The sequence below is a fragment of the Nesoenas mayeri genome (genome assembly GCF_963082525.1).
Source record: "Nesoenas mayeri genome assembly, chromosome: 1".
In the NCBI taxonomy this organism is placed as follows: Eukaryota; Metazoa; Chordata; class Aves; order Columbiformes; family Columbidae; genus Nesoenas; species Nesoenas mayeri.
In genome coordinates, this window is record NC_137541.1 from 8,111,291 (window position 1) to 8,128,207 (window position 16,917).

General features: G+C 43.4%; 1 protein-coding gene across 3 annotated transcripts in view; it reads right to left on the minus strand.

Annotated features, from left to right (window-relative positions):
• FRMD4A (FERM domain containing 4A) overlaps positions 1–16,917 on the minus strand; it is a gene marked incomplete at both ends in the record, with an annotated part of 384,638 nt that overhangs the window by 47,093 nt on the left and 320,628 nt on the right. For all 3 annotated transcript variants that reach the window (XM_080354261.1, XM_080354260.1, XM_080354259.1), the window contains 4 exons: positions 4,811–4,897; positions 6,713–6,770; positions 6,974–7,039; positions 14,759–14,842. In XM_080354261.1, coding sequence (XP_080210387.1) covers positions 4,811–4,897; positions 6,713–6,770; positions 6,974–7,039; positions 14,759–14,842 — 295 coding nt within the window. The remainder of the gene's footprint in view (positions 1–4,810; positions 4,898–6,712; positions 6,771–6,973; positions 7,040–14,758; positions 14,843–16,917) is intronic.

A 16,917-nucleotide genomic window follows, 5' to 3' on the forward strand; every position in this document is an offset into this window, starting at 1 on the left:
TGCTGTTTGGAAAAGGCCAAGTGACATCTCACAGCAACCTTTCACTTTCTGGACACAATTAATGTGCTGATTACTTTGCTTGTGCTTTTGACAAGCAGGGGTTTTCTCTCTGATCAGATGCCTAAAACTACTGATTTTACTTGCGCTTTGTATTGCTTGATAGGATGGGTCCAACTCAGCTCTCTTTTTTTTTTAATGTTTAAATGGGAAGTCAATCTGTTATGGTCGCTTTGGATTCACAACAATACCACAAATTAAATTCTTCTGTAATGAGAATCCATAGAGTGTTGTGGAGACCTTATGGCAAGGAATGGAGTATTTTCCTATCATGCTTCATTTTGTCTCAGAGAAAGGATAATGCTGGGAAGAAATGGCAGAAACTGATGTTTGGCTGTCACAGGGAAAATCTTTGTCAAGTTACATTCACAGCTGAATTTTGGGCTGCCTTACATTTTATCTTATTTCCAAATGTCTTTATTCCCCTTGGGTTCTCTTCAGTCAGCCAGAGAATGCAAACACTAATAATGTTTATGAGTCTGAGAAAAAAGGCTTACCTTAAGTTTCATTGCTACTAACCTTCTGTGGAAGAAAAGGGGATAACACCACATAGTGATATTTCTTGCAAAGGAACCAAACACTACCAGACTCCTCTAATGTCATTTTACTTTTGGTGATAAGTTAAACAAATTCTCTGTTTATTTGCCATATGGAAGTGCTTTGATTGACTTTGTTAATCATTCACTCTTCAGCTTGGCATTAATTGTTTACTAACTGTTAAGCTGTGTGCACTGAAAGATGCCTTTGGGCTCTTAAATCAATGGGAATATCTCACCAAAACAAGATCACTCACAGACGATAGAGTCACACAGTGGGGCTGCAGTGCCTTGCTCTTTCTTTTTAATTGCTCTGCAGTATGCAAATGAAAAGAAAACCTTAATAACCCTTCTCTGAAAACCATGGTTTTGGTCACTACAGGCTCAGAGGTTTGTGGGAGACTGGTGCTGGCCCATCCCATCTGCAGACCTGACTCCAAAGAATTTGCTTTGATTTATTGTGAGTATTGGATGGTGCTGACCCAAGGTGGGTAGAGCCCATCAGGACAGCGACTCCTATTTGATGTGTTTTTTCAAGGCACACTGAGCCTTGAAGTGCCTTTTCTCTTGACAGGGAAGAGTTTGTTGAAGCTAAGTCTTAATTAACATAGAGGGAGATGAATTCTGCCCATCCTGGATGCTGTGAGCTGCTGCTACAAAAAATTACACTGGTTCTGCAAGCCACTACTGAACTTCCAGAATGCCTCAGCATATGGTTATGGAACAACACTCACACTTGATACTCCCTTCTTATGTTCAGCTGCAGAGATGGATTTTGTGAAGAATACCAAAACTTTTGCATTTATTTAATACCTAAGAATGAACACCTGTCAGATCATAACTGATCTGGACCAAATCTGGGTTCAAATAGGCAACATTCAAGAAGAATCCTTTGGCAGGGTTTGCTGAATCTGTGAGCTAGCCTGTGAAAATACAGGAGAAAACCAGAAGGGAGAATGATAAGCCTCAAAGTGATGACTTTGGGTAGCTTCAGGGCTTCCACAGAATTCAAGCACAGGCAGGAGGGAACATAAAAATAGAAGCACAGAGTCACATTAGGGCTCTGCAGCTCAGTGCAAGCTGCATTCCAGTTTAATAGCCCCACATTCCTACCTGAACCACCTTGGACTAGGTGCCAGACATCCATCTCAGCTGCATCCCCATTAATCCTGCAGGACTTATGCTTGAGAGAGAATAGCACAAGCAAGATCAGGTTCTGGCCTTGCGTCAGCCTCAATTCTCCTCTCTGGACTCATCCAACTTGCTGACAAACCCAGTTAGTTTTCTAGACACATGGCTGATTTACTCCAGCAATTTAATAAAAATGTGGTCTGACCGACGGCTAATGGGATCGGCTGAGATAGGCTCAGCTGCTTAGTGTGGGTTACAGTTTTACTTGCAAACACAATAAGCGTGGAAATCTATCTAGTATGACACAATAGCAAAACATTATAATCCCCCTTATAAGACAAGCAAGGTTTTTGTATTCATTTAATATAAATGTCTTGGTTTGAGCTGGTTTCTTGCTACAATTTTCTGCTTGTGTTTCTTCCAGGGAGTTTATTTTCCATTGTAATTTTTCAATTTGTTTCTGGCATTGGCAATGTGCAGGAACAAAATCGTAAAGATCAGAAAAGACATAATCTTTTTCCCCCTCCCTCCCTAAATTTACCTTGCAGAAAGTTCAGTAAGGTTCACTCCTCCCTTTTGTACAGCAGACTTGGACCAGCCCATGCTGGTATAGTGAAATGAATCAGACTATGGTAAGCTCCCTGATACCAGGGTTATAAAGTGCAATTTTATAATCTAATTAGCAGGGGATTAAACATTGCTCCTTGCTGAGCTGGGCTGCTCTCGCCAGAGGGGTTTTACCACCTGTGTAGGGTAAGAAGTCTTTTTACTTGCTCTACAGAGGGTAAAAAGCACATGATGGTGAAATACTGAAACCTCAGCCAATCTATCCAAGTCCTGTCCCTGATTTAGGTTGTGCATTTTGGAATAGTCCTGCCAACAGATGGGGTTTGCAAGCATCATGTAACAGAGAAATGCTCATCTAGGCTGTCTTTTCACTGCTGTGGTCTCTGGATTATGGCACTGGACAAATTCTAGCCCGGAAATTCCTGCTCTCCCTTCCCACCCAACCTTCCCTCCCAGATTTATGACCACTTCTGCTAAGCCACAGAAGTCCTCGGTGGTTTATACATAAGGCAGCATCATTGTTTTGGGTCTCTTGGATTTTCTACACAATTTCCTGAGAGAGAAAAAAAAAAAGAATTCTCTATAAAGAGAAAACTGCCACCATATTTTTTAGGGTTACACTTTCAGAAAAAGGGTAGGATATGCCTACAGTCTCTGATTCTAGCAGCAATGTGAGAGCTAGAGGTATGTTAATAGGGACACAGAGGCTGGCCAAGATGTTATCAAGCTCTAAAATGAATGCTACAGATTGGATCACCCTGAGTGGCTAAGGAGAAGAGAAATTAGAGAAGCTCAGAAAGGAGGCTTGACTCTTCTAGGGGAAACATCTGTCTCCATTCATGCAGAGCACCTGACCTCTTTTTTTCTTTTGATGCTGCCCACCAACACTCTCATCCCATCACGGTTGATAAAAGTTGCTACAACCTGTGAACAGCTGAGTACTTGTCACACCAGGACACTCTTTTCCTCCACAGAAATGTTTCTATCGCTAAGACTGACTTCTGGAGGCATGTTTTAAGGACACGTTTTCCCTGGGGGGTTGGCACTAATGGAGGTATGTGGGTGCAAACCTCTAGCCTAGGCATGTTTTAAACCATCATGAGTATGGCTTGCCCTGCAGGTAATGATTGATCACAAATAGATATGTCTTTTAAAGCATAAATGCTCTGTAAAGAGCCCCCATACTCCCTTCATCCTTTTCTTCAATGAATAAAAAGCCACATTAATAGCCTTCAGTGAATAAAAAAGCCTAATCAATGCACCTATTACCTCCTACTGCCTCCTTAGCAGTTCTGTTTTCTACCAAAACCTTGATTCTAGTTTATTTTAATAGAAGATGTTGTCTGTGAGCACCAGGCAGTATCCAACTTGAATGTGATCAGAGGAGGTGAAAGAAAGGAAAGGGGGATCTTGGCACAGAAACGTATTAAGAAAGAGAAAATGCAAAGAGAACTGCAGTACGTTAACTCAGCATGGAAGCATTTGTATCCATAGAAGAGATGCCTAGTTGCTCCAAATCATCCAGTTCTGCAGTCTGCAAGCCAGCCTGAAACGTCACCTCCTGATGTCTCCACAGGTCTGGAGTACAACAAATAATGTTGCTAACAGACTGTGCATGCCCACCTGCAGGGCATGTGCTCAGAGAGGAGCTTTTTCTGGTATTAGATGGCATCTTAGGTAGGAAAATCAGAACACATGGGTCCACCTAGTAGGATGAGCTCAGGGGATCAGAACATTCCTCCTCCCAAATGAACAGGATATTCCTTAGCTGGATTTCTCAAAGGCACTTTGGAAAGACTGAAACAAATCCCGATGTCCAGATGCACTGAAAGCCTCACTAAAAATAGTAATAATGAGACTAGAAAGGCTAATCACTGTCCACGCTCTAGTTTTGTGATCAGATCTATGCAGGCCATGCCCTGATTTGTAAACTTTTTCAAAGTAAAGTTCCTAAGCAAACCAGATAATGGACACAAGCTTTTTATATGCCTTTTCTTCAGGCATGTGATGAAAGTCTTCTTGTTAGCTTGACATTAACTCTTCAGTTAGTAAAATTGTTGCTTATCAAATATAATGCTGCACCTGGGAAGTTTTTCTCTTTGTAGCAAATGGAAGAAGCTTTCCTTTCCCTTCTGCCCTCTCGGATCATTTATGGCTTGACAATACACTAACAAGTGTTGGCTGAGCACCCTCAATCCCGCCACAGCCAGTGGGGATGTAAGGTCTCCAGCACCTGAGATAATCAGTCCTTCAGTTCTCATTTATATCTTAAGAACGATGCAAAAAACGAAGCGTAAGTTTGCAACATTAAGTGACGTTTTCCCCCTGTACCACAACATTTAGTAAGTTAAGAGCTATTTTTTCCATTACTTCTTTGCAGACATTCAGACAAGTTTAGGAGAAACAACATCCTTCAAAATCGCGTGGATCAATGCCAGCATTTGGCATCCGTCACACCCCCAAATCAAGTTGTAACATGTGTGGCAAGCCCAGACCTTGATAGAAAAGTAAACACTTACCTTTCTTGGTTTCACTTTGTCGTGGTAGTCATATTGAAAAATCCCCTTGTAGCTAAGTCCTAACCACCAAGGAATTCCCTGCTTATCCTGGAAGAAAAAAGAGAAGGAGTTACGTTGAATGGGATGGGGAAATGCTGGAGATTCCCTAGGTTGCTGTTTAAGGTAAAGATTTGTTTCTAAGCAATATCTTTGAATGTCAAGGGTGCTGTTAAATTTACCCCTGCTGGATGTCCTCGAATCACAAAGCCACATTGTGTTTAGGAGAGGTCTGTTTCACTTTTAGCTATGATATATAAAAGCATTTAAAATGCATCACCTGTGATCAAGTTACTCAAAAGGCAGCCAGGGGAGGTGGGGAGGTTTGACATGGGTCCATTGTGCAGGGGTGCATCCTCTTTCTCTTCCCTGCAAAACATTCAGCCTGAAGACTCAGAGACTGGAGAGGAAGGAAAGTGAATCACCCAGCTGACTTGAATTATGTGGAGGGATTTTAGCATTAATCTTGAAAATGCAGCAGTAATGGGATCTGAGAACTACCCAGTGATAAGGTCTGACAGGCTCAGACCCAACTGCTTTGTGTCTGAGTGTGCAATAAAATGGCCTTATGGAGTAATGGCTGATATCTGATACCAGCCTCTTTGCAATTTACTGAACTGGAGTCCTCAATGAAATTACATCTGTTCCATTAATGTGAGAGAGAATGGCAGAGTAAAACACAGCAAAGCCAAAACCCCCACCTCAGGCAGAAGCCAAACCTATTATCTGCAGTGTTTGCTGCCTCATAGCTGCTCACTTATTGATCATGGGGAGTTCACTGGAATAGCTCTCAAGTGTTTACAGGCTTGAACATCCATCCCAATCCACCAGATCTTTTTGGTTGAGAGTAGTCCAAGAGATCTGGTATCCAAGGGTGCTGGAGGGGTCCTGTCCTCTGGCAAAAGATTAAGCTAATGCCTTTTGCAAAATGCCATGCACATTAGCAGGAATAGACTAAAACTGCATCTCCCTGAGACACGTGCTGCCAGATATTTGTGTTTTTATGGTACCCCTTGTGTGCAAGACATTACGGATGTACGGAAAACCATATGATCTGTGCAGAGAGGTAATGATGTAACACATCAAAACTTCAGGGGTGATAAACGAGGGAATATGCTCTGGGGAGTGTGGATCTAGTTTTCTTCATATGTTTATTGATTTCTCTACTTAAAAAAAAATAACAACCCTATACAGCTGGTCAGAAAGGGAAGTAATAATATAATAATAATAATAATATGAGACTGGAAGATTTGGTGATAAATCATTAGACAAAAGAAATAAGGGATTTCATGAATACCTGAATGAAATCCACATAGGTAGAAGCAGAGAGTTGTTTGGAGAGGGGGATATGTTATCTCTAGAGTATGGGACAATGATTTTTGGCATTAAAAAATTGTACTGTATCCTGCATCTCAAGCGAAGGGAGCTGCAGTCTGCAGGTCATGGCTGGCCCGAGTCAGTTGCTCATGGATTTGCTGTCTGGGAAAAATCTGACCTCCTAGAACTACAAAAAGGAGTGAAGCATTTAGTCTGCCAGCGATGTGTCTGGCTTGTCCCTTTGGTGCTGGTTCACCGGCATCATCAGAGCTTGCTGCTGCTCGTGGGATGAACCTCTCCGGCACAATAGGACTCCAAGAGTTTTATCTCCAAGAACAGGATTTTCCTCTTTGGACCTGTATTTACCAAACATTCACTACACAGTTGAAATAAGTTTATTCTCCTACAGGAAGTGAAATGAGATTTTAGTAGTAGTGCATTGTGTATAGCGTATTGTGTTGTGAAAGCAAGATGATTATTTGTACCACTCTCTCTCTCCTTCTCCAACAACAGTTTCATTCAATAGATGACCCTTTTTGTAGCACGTACCTTTACTGCGTAATAATGCACTCCATATGTTGGGAGGGATTCTACAATACTCATGTAACTGCAAAACAACACATAAGAGAATAACATGTGTGAGAAGGTGAGAGGATGATCTGGGAAAAAATGCTTAAATAAATAACTAGTTAAGTACAGAAATACTTAAAAATAAAGCATTAGATGAGATGGGAGACATAGTTACATATTGTATTTACAGTCCAGCATAAATATTTCCTGATAAAACAAAGGTCACCAGAAATCACTTACTTCACAATTGCTTGACCTCTTGTCTGACCATTTAGTTTCTTGTAATGTTCAATGACTCGATCCTCACTGGAAAAGAAGAAATGATATGTTTTATATAATGACAGTATCATGACTAATAATCTTGCTGAAAGGCGAAGAGATACTTCTGTTAACACGGCTACCGACAGAGCGAATCAAAATACGCCAAGCAAAGTGTTAGATGAGGGGATTTGATGCAGCCCAGGGTGAACAAGGGGGACTCAAAGACTGAAAATAAAAATGGTTTTCCAGGAGCTGGTTTTCTGGAAGAACCTTTTTTACTCACAGACATGGTATCTACATGTACAGACTTTTCCCTTTCTGCATTACTTTCCTACGTGTAAATGGTGCCCATGACATTACACTGTGTGGCAAACAGATGTGTGCTGCAGCTGTTCAAGCTCTGCTTTGCCCTTGCTGGTGCAACTTCTCTCCAAGCCCATCAAGTTATCTGAAAACTAGCAAAGCTTTCAGAAATTGGTGGCCAGTAACAGCCCTAGGCCTCATGGATTGCTCCTCAATGCAGCTGCACAAAACCATGTACAGGAGCACTAGTGGAAGTGCTCTAGAGAAACTGCTGTCAGCAAGGAGTTAAATTCCTAGTGTACACAGAGGCAAGGTCTGTAACAGCAGGTTAAACAGTGGCAGGGAATGTTTCTAAGTCACTCGGATTTTGCTGTTAAAGTACTGGTGTGCCTTTGCATACATTTGGGTTATACTGACTTGTGTTCCCCCAGGCTATGTGCTGGGAGTTGGCGTGGGCCAGGCCCCATTCCCAACGCTGCTTTGGAGACATTTTTGTGGTATAGATGGATGCTGTTCCACACCAATGGGCCTCTGCATCAGAGAACACTTTTGAGCGTTTTTGATAAATGCATGTTGAGATATTCACCTATACACAGTAGAGAGGTAGCATCCAAGAGCAGATCACCTTGACCCAAAGGACAGACTGAGAGACATCTGTAAGTTCACTTTTAAAGAATGTTATTCCTTCTTCTACAGTGAATAGGGTAGCAGGGGCACACAGAACCAGACCTATTTGATGCACACAGTCAGCTGTGCTAGCAAGGTTGCACCATAGCAAAGTATAAGCAAATCATCTCCTTTCAAAGGTCCACAGCATTCTCCTTTGATTTCAACAGCATTCTTGTCAATCTACAGCCACACAAGTCATCACAGTATCCAAGCCTGGCCAGTCCAAGAAGAAGGAAACTTAAACTATCTTTATGCCACCTTTGTGCTGTCCCCACCTGGCACTGGATAAGCTTCCAGTAGCACCAAGTGTCCATCTAATGCCATCATGCTGCATATGGCTTAGGCCAATATGGACTGTCATTCCTTCCTCCCTGCAGTTCCTAGGCCCAGCTTGAGCCCCTAACAGGGCCTTTAAGGCAGCCACATGGTTGTCCACCATGTGGTAATCCTTCCCCAGGCAGAAATGAAGCTATTTTTATTGCTAGACAGTGTGAAGGAGCACAGGAGCGTGGGATGGTCTGATAGATGACCTCACCACAACTGTTCAGAGATGCCCATGGGGACTTCTGTGGAAAACTGCAAAGGGTTTCATTAGCCCTGCCAACACAACCACATCTTCTCATTTCTGCCTTCACCATACACACCCTTGTGCCAGAGAGATCTGCATGGAGCCAGAATCTCTTTTAGAAAAAAGTTCCTCTGCTGGGTACAGCCTTCATAATGCCCTCAGTGATGTCACAGGTAGAGGCCACATAGAGCCTGCTGTGACATCGCACAGACGTTCTGTTCTGTGACATCACAAGGAGGACAAACTGCACTGTGACATAACAAACAAGCCGTGCTGTGCGTGGATGGGCTGTGAGGGTTGGCACAGGGGAGCTGAGGGCTCTGCATCCATCCCTGGTAACACAGGGAGGAAAGGAGAGAACCAGAACCACCAGTGTGGACAGACTGGCAGCAGGGCCAGCTGTTCCCCCACAGGCCTGTCATTTGTCTGAGAGCAACTGCTTTCCTGACTTGTTCACTAAGTGATTTCGCTCAAAAGTCACTTGCAAACATAAAAAGGGATCTTTATGGGGCAAGGTGATGTCCCACCAGCATGCCACAGTTGGCACAAGGTGCTGATTGAGTCAGTGACAAATTACATGGGTAAAGGAATGGTCCAGCTCTCCCATCAAATCCCTCAGAATAATTTTAATGCTTGGGAAATGATCTGTAAGCTATAAATTCAACAGCTATGAAACCATACTCAGCCCACTGATCCAAGCAAGTACCACAGATGTTATGGGCGTGCACATGAAGGCAGAGCCTGGGTCTCCTGCCATGATTCTCATAAACAGGATTAGTTTTGGAGCAATAACTGAATTACATGAGTGTTCAGTACTGGAAGATCTCCAAACCCCATCATTCTTAATAAAAAAGATAGACAGAGAGGGTTTGCAGCCCTTTGAAATTGCCTCTTAAACCCACGATTACATGTGGATGCAATTCCTCTCTGTCTCAGACAGGAACAAACCAGGAGTGACTTCTCAGGAAACAATGGAGTTATTCCAATAGAAAACGCTCTTAGCTTTAGTTTCCACCCTGTGCAGTTTATTGTACAGATCAAGCTCTCATGTTGATGCCATTCAAGGGAAGGATAGATGTACCTACAGGATGATTCCAGATGCGCTCTGATTTCTTACGAATGATTATTACAAAATAATGGATATGTTTCCAGATCATACCCCTTTGGTCGGGAAGCCAATCGATGGCCCATTTCCTTCAAAAAGACAGACTAGATGTCAGGCAGTCTTCCTGAGCAGTGGGATGAATAAAGTTATGTTCTCAACCCATATTAAAAGATGTGGGGTAGTCCAGGCTCTACCCAGTTCTCTGAACAAATGCAGGCAACACTCTCTGTACCTCAATTGCCTCATTAGGATACTGATGATCTTCCTTTCTACTGTATAATATTTTGAAGTCTGAAAATGTAAAGGGCAGATAAGAATCATTCTTATTTCTAATTTTGGGCAATAAAAAGCAAGCCTGAACTATCAATTGAGCCATGAATATTTAAGAGTGGGATTTGCTGCTTTTCACCTCTCTACAACACTGAGCAACTCACACTTTGGGGAAAGAAACAGTCCAGTGCACAATTCATCCTGACAGCAAAAGGAGGTGAGGGCACCTAGCTCAGATGGAGAGGTCTACACAGAAGAAATGTTTGTGGTCTGATGAATCCCACCCCAGCTGTGTGACAGTCATCTTCTAACAGTTCTTTGAACTTCCTTTTCTTTCCCTGCGCCAGAAGGATCATCCAGCACAGAGGTCACTTGTTGCCACCAGCTCTGGGACTGAGAAATAAGCCCAGCATGTGCCAGGGAAAACAAGAAAATAATTTGTGGGTCAGAAGGAGCATTAGCAGAGCTTAAAACCATTCCCCCCTATAATTTCAGCTGTTCACCTCTGAGTGGCTGCTGTGTTGCTATTGACAGCTGGGAGAAGCTGTGACACGGCTTGGGCCGCCAGCTGATGCCTCCTCTCCCCCTGCCCTGGCTCATTGCTCTGTCAGTGACACAGAAACTCATTCATAACACAGCCCTGACAGAGGATGCTTAACGACTGTGGAGACACGGAGGCTGCTGAAGTGCTACTGTCTGTTTGCCAGCTCATAAAACATTCCCCCCAAAGCTGCAAAAATTAATACGTGGGTGATATCCTGCAGCAGATAACTCTGATAAAGATCTTTAGAACTACCAAGAAATCCCTCCTGTCCCAGCAGCTTATAGAACTGGATGGCAGACAACTTGTAAGCAAATGCAGGGCCAGAGTTTTTCATCATCAGATCCAGATTTTCAAAGGTAATTGTTTCCCCCTCTCTTCCTATCGCACTGAGCTGTTTTAAATAGCTGTCCACTCATTGCTGTTCCTTACTGTTCTGTTTCTAACCTGATTTGTCCATTTTGATTATATGTTAGAACTACTGTCTTTATTTGCAGTCATATACTGTCCCACTGAAGCCAGCAGAGTATCTCTTGGGTCAAAGGGACCAAGAGCAGGATTAGAGCCTCAGGTCTGTGTTGTATTACAGAAATTAAATAGTGATTTTCAGTTTATATTTTCAAGAGGTGAATTTTCTGGCAACGCTGATGCTTTAGATTGCTAAAAACAAGCCTGCATTCAAAGTCTGTTGGAGCCTTGGAGAAGTCTATCTCCCCCCGGTCTGTTGAAAAACCCACTCTAGCACCCACATTTGTGCTGTTGCATCTCTTCCTTGCCTTCTTACTGACAACCTAGTACTGGGCTGGCTTGTTAGGGAGGATCTGAATTGAGATAAAATGCAAAGACAGTGGCTAGAAAGGAGCACTGTGAATTAACACATTTTCTAAAACTTCTCTCCAGCCTCTGTGATTAGTTTTATGTCTAAAATAATAAATTCTGTAGGTTGTTTCCATGCATGGGCAAGAATATTAAAACTCAGGGCCCCAGCTCCTGGACTGTGTGGGAAGATCAGCTTAGCTTTTATTTAAGAGAGAAGAAACCCCACGAAACAAACCACCAAAAATCCCCTTCTTGCTTCACCAGTAATCAGCGATGCTAAGAGATGCTTGAGAACAAGATGTGCAACTGATTCTTCTGAATCTGTAGAGAGCTGGGAACAGCAACTTGGTGATATAAAAATTACTTCAACTTTGTTGTGAAGTTTACAATCCTCCAAGAAGTTACAGTGAAAGGAAAGGCCTGCAGCAAGGGTGTGCAATCGGGAGACTCCATGAAGGTGGAGCCTGAGTCACCAAACTGTGCTGATTCAGCCCTTGCTGCAGCCCAAAATCCAGGATTCACAGAACTGCAGAATCATTTATGTTGGAAAGATCTTTAAGATCATTGAGTCCAACCGTTAACCCAATACCGCCGAGTCCCCCACTGAACCATGTCCCCGAGCACCTCATATCTGTGTCTTTTGAACCCCTACATATCTTTTAAACCCCTCCAAGGACGGTGACTCCACCAATTCCCTGAGCAGCCCGTTCCAATGCCTGACAACCTTTTCTCTGAAGAAATTTTTCCCAATATCCAATCTGAACCTCCCCTGGCGTAACTTGAGGCCGTGATTTGTCTGACATTAGCTGTCATTTGCAACCAAGGCCCATTGCGCCAGGCACTGTACAAATGCACAGTCAGAGAGAGTCTTCCCCAAAGATTTTTCAAGCTAAACAGAGAAGACGGCTGAATAAATGACATGAAGGCTCACTTTAAAGAACCTGTTAGTAAAGCCCCTTTATAAAACCAGCTGTGCTAACTGTTTAATCACCACTTAGTCCATCTCAGCTGACACAAATAAAGCACCAGATTCTGTTGTTTGTTTGTTTTACACTAGCTGGAGCAATTACCCATCCCACCCTTAATGTTTTAAATATTTCTTTCCAGAGTTGGAAATTCACTTGTTACTGCTTTGTGCTAATGCTGAACAACGGCAGCTTAAACTGACTGCACTCAGAAAAGAACAGGGTGGAATTTGTATCCAGTGTGTAATCTGCATGAGACGCAGAAGTGTCAGAAGACACAGTTTTTAAAAATCTGACATCTTAGGCCACTGAAGTTTGATCTGTACTTCAGGAGTTTTTCATCTGATTCACCGGCAGCCTCTTCTTTAGAGCATTCAGTGTTTCAGAGGGTGTTTATGATAAAGCCACCATTAAAAACTAATGAGTTACTGATGTATTAGTGGTCTCTGAGACCTGGTTACTGAAGTGGAATCACAAGGGAGTCACAGGACTGCAGCCACTGGTTTTATTACCCCACTGGAAACAACCAGCTTCCCAACCTGCGACCTGTTCTCAGTCACATGAGAACTCCCACAAAATTAAGTACAGCTACAAGAAGTGCTGTACCTTGTGTACAACTGTAAATACTCGCATTCTGTGCATGAGGTTTTTTCACGGCTCTTCTTCCTTCAGGTGACTGAACAGATCCCAAACCCCCTGTCTTATGGACAGGGGCAGTCCCAGACGTCACTGAGACTTCCTAGCAGAAGTCCTTAGCACAGGTATGCAATCATAGAATCATAGAATAGTTTGGGTTGGAAAGGACCTTCAAAGCTCATTCAGTGCCACCCCTGTCATGATCAGGGACATCTTCACCCAGATCAGGTTGCTCAGAGCCCCGTCCAGCCTGGCCTGGGATGTCTCCTGGAATGGGGCATCTACCAGCTCTCTGGCCAACCTGGGCCAGTGTTTTACCACCCTTGAATGCATGTTGGCTAACACTTGCCTGCAGTGGGAGCAAACAGATCCTGATAGGCAGCCTGGGTTGTTGCTGTTTTTCTGCATACAGATAGCACAGAATCATAGAATCACAGAATCATTTTGGTTGGAAGAGACCTTTAGGATCATCAAGTCCAACTGTTAAACTAACACTGTCATCCACTTCTACACCACCTAAGAACCTCATCTATGTATCTTTTAAACACCTCCAGGAATGGTGACTCAGCCACTTCCCTGGGCAGTATCACAGACAACTGGGGCAAGGACTATGTGGGCACTTAATAAGATCTCAGTCCACCTTGCTGCTGAAAGGTCAATTTGCCCTCCCTACTTGTTCCCACCACTCCTTGCATGGTGGTTTTTAGCTTGAGCTACCAGTCTATCAGTCAGACCACGCCACTGATCTGGCTGGAAGTGCACTGCTTTTTAATGTGCGGATTAGTTTGTGGAAAAAGGAAATAAACACTCCAAAGACTATGTTGCTTCCAGTGAAATGCCAGCCTACATGTATCAATTTTTCACAAAATTTGGGTTGGTTACCAAGACAGAAACATCAGGAGACTGGGATGATCCACAGATTTGTGTCAGTGTTCCTAACTTCTGCTGGAGACTCTGAGTCGCCTCTGATGTGCTCAGAAAATGATGAGGACACCTCACAGATTAGCTTGCCTACAGCTTGATGCTAGGCACAGCTCATTCTGGTATTGTAGCCATGCTAGGAAAAGCTGATGGTCTTCCTGGCAAAGGGAAGAACTGAGATCATAAACTACAAACTGATTTGTTTCCCCCTGCCATCCTCAGATCATCAGGATGCCAAAATTAGCGGAGTAGCAGATAAAGAAGTTCACTCCCACCCCCAGGCTTATAGCCTAATGCTTTAAAGACAAACATGAAAGAGGAACAAACTGAAAATCAAGCGAAAGCATCTCCCTGTTGATGAACCGTCTTTCCCCAAATTCTTTCCTATTTGCACAGATAAAAGGGATATGCAGGGTGGCACAAAGAATCTATGTGTGGGGTGTACAAAAGTTAATTGTGACCCTGCTCCTACCCTGGATTTAATTTTCAATGCAATAAAGACAGAGCTCACAAGCCTCCATCTCCAAACATCATGCAGTTTGTATAAAAGGAGGAACACATTCTTTTGAGTTCAGTTATGACATACAGAGAGGACTTGCAAGATGAAGCTCAATCACTCAAAAATAACACAGGACAGTGCAAAATATTGACATTTCAAACTGGGAAAACTCTGCACAGATGCAAAATGCTGGCAAAGGCAATGGCACATTAGGTGTCTTGATTTCAAGACACTTGCACATTTCTAGTGATTTTTCTGTCTAGATGTTACTGCAGCCATTTGGCAGATGGGGAAACTGAGGCCCAGGGTGGTAGCTCTACTTGTGTCGAATCATACAATGAGTCAGTGGCAGACCTAGAGCTAGAAGACAGGAATCCCTGCAGCCCAGTTGTACTCCCAGATCACTCATTGCCAGAGCCAGGTCCTGCATAACCCACTGCAAAGCTGCTCAGCAGAACGATACGTTACCAGTAAGCGAGGGAAGGATGCTCCTTCAGCGCTGGTGTTGGAAGGGCCGGCAGCTTCTTTAATTCATTCCTTACAACTTCATTGCTGAAAGAGAGTTCAAAAGGAGGATCAGGCTACAAGAAAACAACCACAGTATTTGATATGACCTGACCTAGCTGGCAGGCTGCTACGGTTCTACATCTGTTCCTTCTTAACAAAAAGCACTGGGGTTTCCTTTTTCTTCTCTCTTTATTTGTTTTATGGCAGCCCAGTTAACTTTTCCCTCTATTATGAAAATTGGAGAGAAGCTCTCCCAGATGGTTGTGTTGAAGCACTTCCTATCGGTGACTGGACACAAAAGCCACCATGTCACATTTCATCGAGCAGGGTCCCACAGAGATGTTCATACAGAGAAAGAAACACAAGGACAAGAGAAATAAAAGTGATGCTTTCAGCTGCAATACAGAACCTTTATTTAATGCCTTACAACCTGCTGCAAAAAGTAATGATTTGCTTTCTTAGCATCACTGGTTGCTTTTAGCCTCTTGCCCCAGTGACCTGGCCTTTGCACATCTTCACTGATCAGGCTCCAGCTTGAATTAATGTCCTGCTACACGAAACCCTCTGTGGGACCAGGCCCAACCACTTTGCTCACATTTTCCTCCCTGCAGCCTTTAGTGGCCATGCTGGCCAGCTGCTGCAGCATTGCTGCACACCAGAGAGCAGGGAGAGCTCATGAAACGGGAGACAAATTCTCACAGATGGAATGATACTGTGGGATTTTCTCCTACAAACCCAAAATACCTCCCTTCCCACTTTTAAAAACACAAGAAATTGTGTGCATGCGAAAAAAAACCAAGCAACTCCCTCAAAGGCTTGGGAAGGAAGACAGTGTTGCTGTTAGTTCTAAAATCATAGAAATACACAGCCAGGAGGGCCAGACAGTACACTGAGAAGTGCCAAAGAATTAATATATATTGGCTTACTTCTTAATAGCAGTTTTTTTCTGCCTTCTTGTACCTTGCCTTTTATCCTACTAATAAAAGTGTGGCTATCCTGCAGCTGTGGAGGGAGATACCCCTTCCAGAGCTTCAGATTTCTGAGCCCACTGGCTTCTGCTGCAGGGCAGCAGGGCCATTAACCAGGCAGACAGGTAGACCTGGCATCCCCAGCTGTAGAAACAGCCACCTTAACATTTGCTAAAGGCCCAAGGAGCCCTTGGATGTGCCAGGTCACCCTGAGTTTTGTTCTTGTCTCTGGGACAGTCTGTACGGTTGCTCATAGAGACAGGAGCTTCATTTGTGAAAATCTTCCCACAGCATTTCTCTGTTCGGACACTCCAGCAGCAGGCTCAGCCTGAGACCCAGGTGGGTTTATCTTAATTGGAGCTTGCAGGTTAATTGCCATAGGGTAAACCACTAACATAAATCCCAGAGCAGGCATTTTGGGTACGTCTACAGGCGTTTATTGTCATGGTAGTTCCCTGACACTCAATTAAGTAGTTTTAAAACAGGACCACAACTTCTAACTCAAGACTACGACAGAGATGCCCAAGTCTCAATCAGGCTCAAATTTTGCAGAGTGAAGATGTATAGAACAGCACTTAACAAGAAATGACTTCCATGCTAAGCACATAGAAAACCTCTCCGTAGTACCTCATATGCCAAGTCAAATGACTCCTGACAAAGAGTGTTTGAACACCCACTCCTTCCTAAATCTCATGGGCATCTGACTGCCAGATAGTTCCTCCTTTGTAAGTGCAAATGCTCAAAAACTATTCAGATTTTTTTCTTCCATGGCACGTAAATACCTGCACAAGTCTGAACAAGAAGCTGCTCTGTTCCGTGCTATCTGCTGATCTGGCTGCTCTGCTCCGTGACTGACAGCCAAGAAAACAAGCTGTTGCTGTTTACAGAGTTCATGAGGTCTGCCCAGAGATGTCTCCTCCACAGCATGTGCATACTCAGCTCTTACTGAGGTTTTTTGACATTTTGAAAGAAAAAAGGATGGAGGAAAAAAGATCGAAACCCAGCACAATCGGAGCATGAGCAGCAGTCACTGCTCACAAGTGAACATTTTTTGAGGTTGGCTGCTCATCGAAGGAAGTTGAGAAATTTCCAAAACTTTTCTGGCAAGACAGGGAGTAATTTCCAAACAGGGACTTTCTGAGCCCAGAAAAC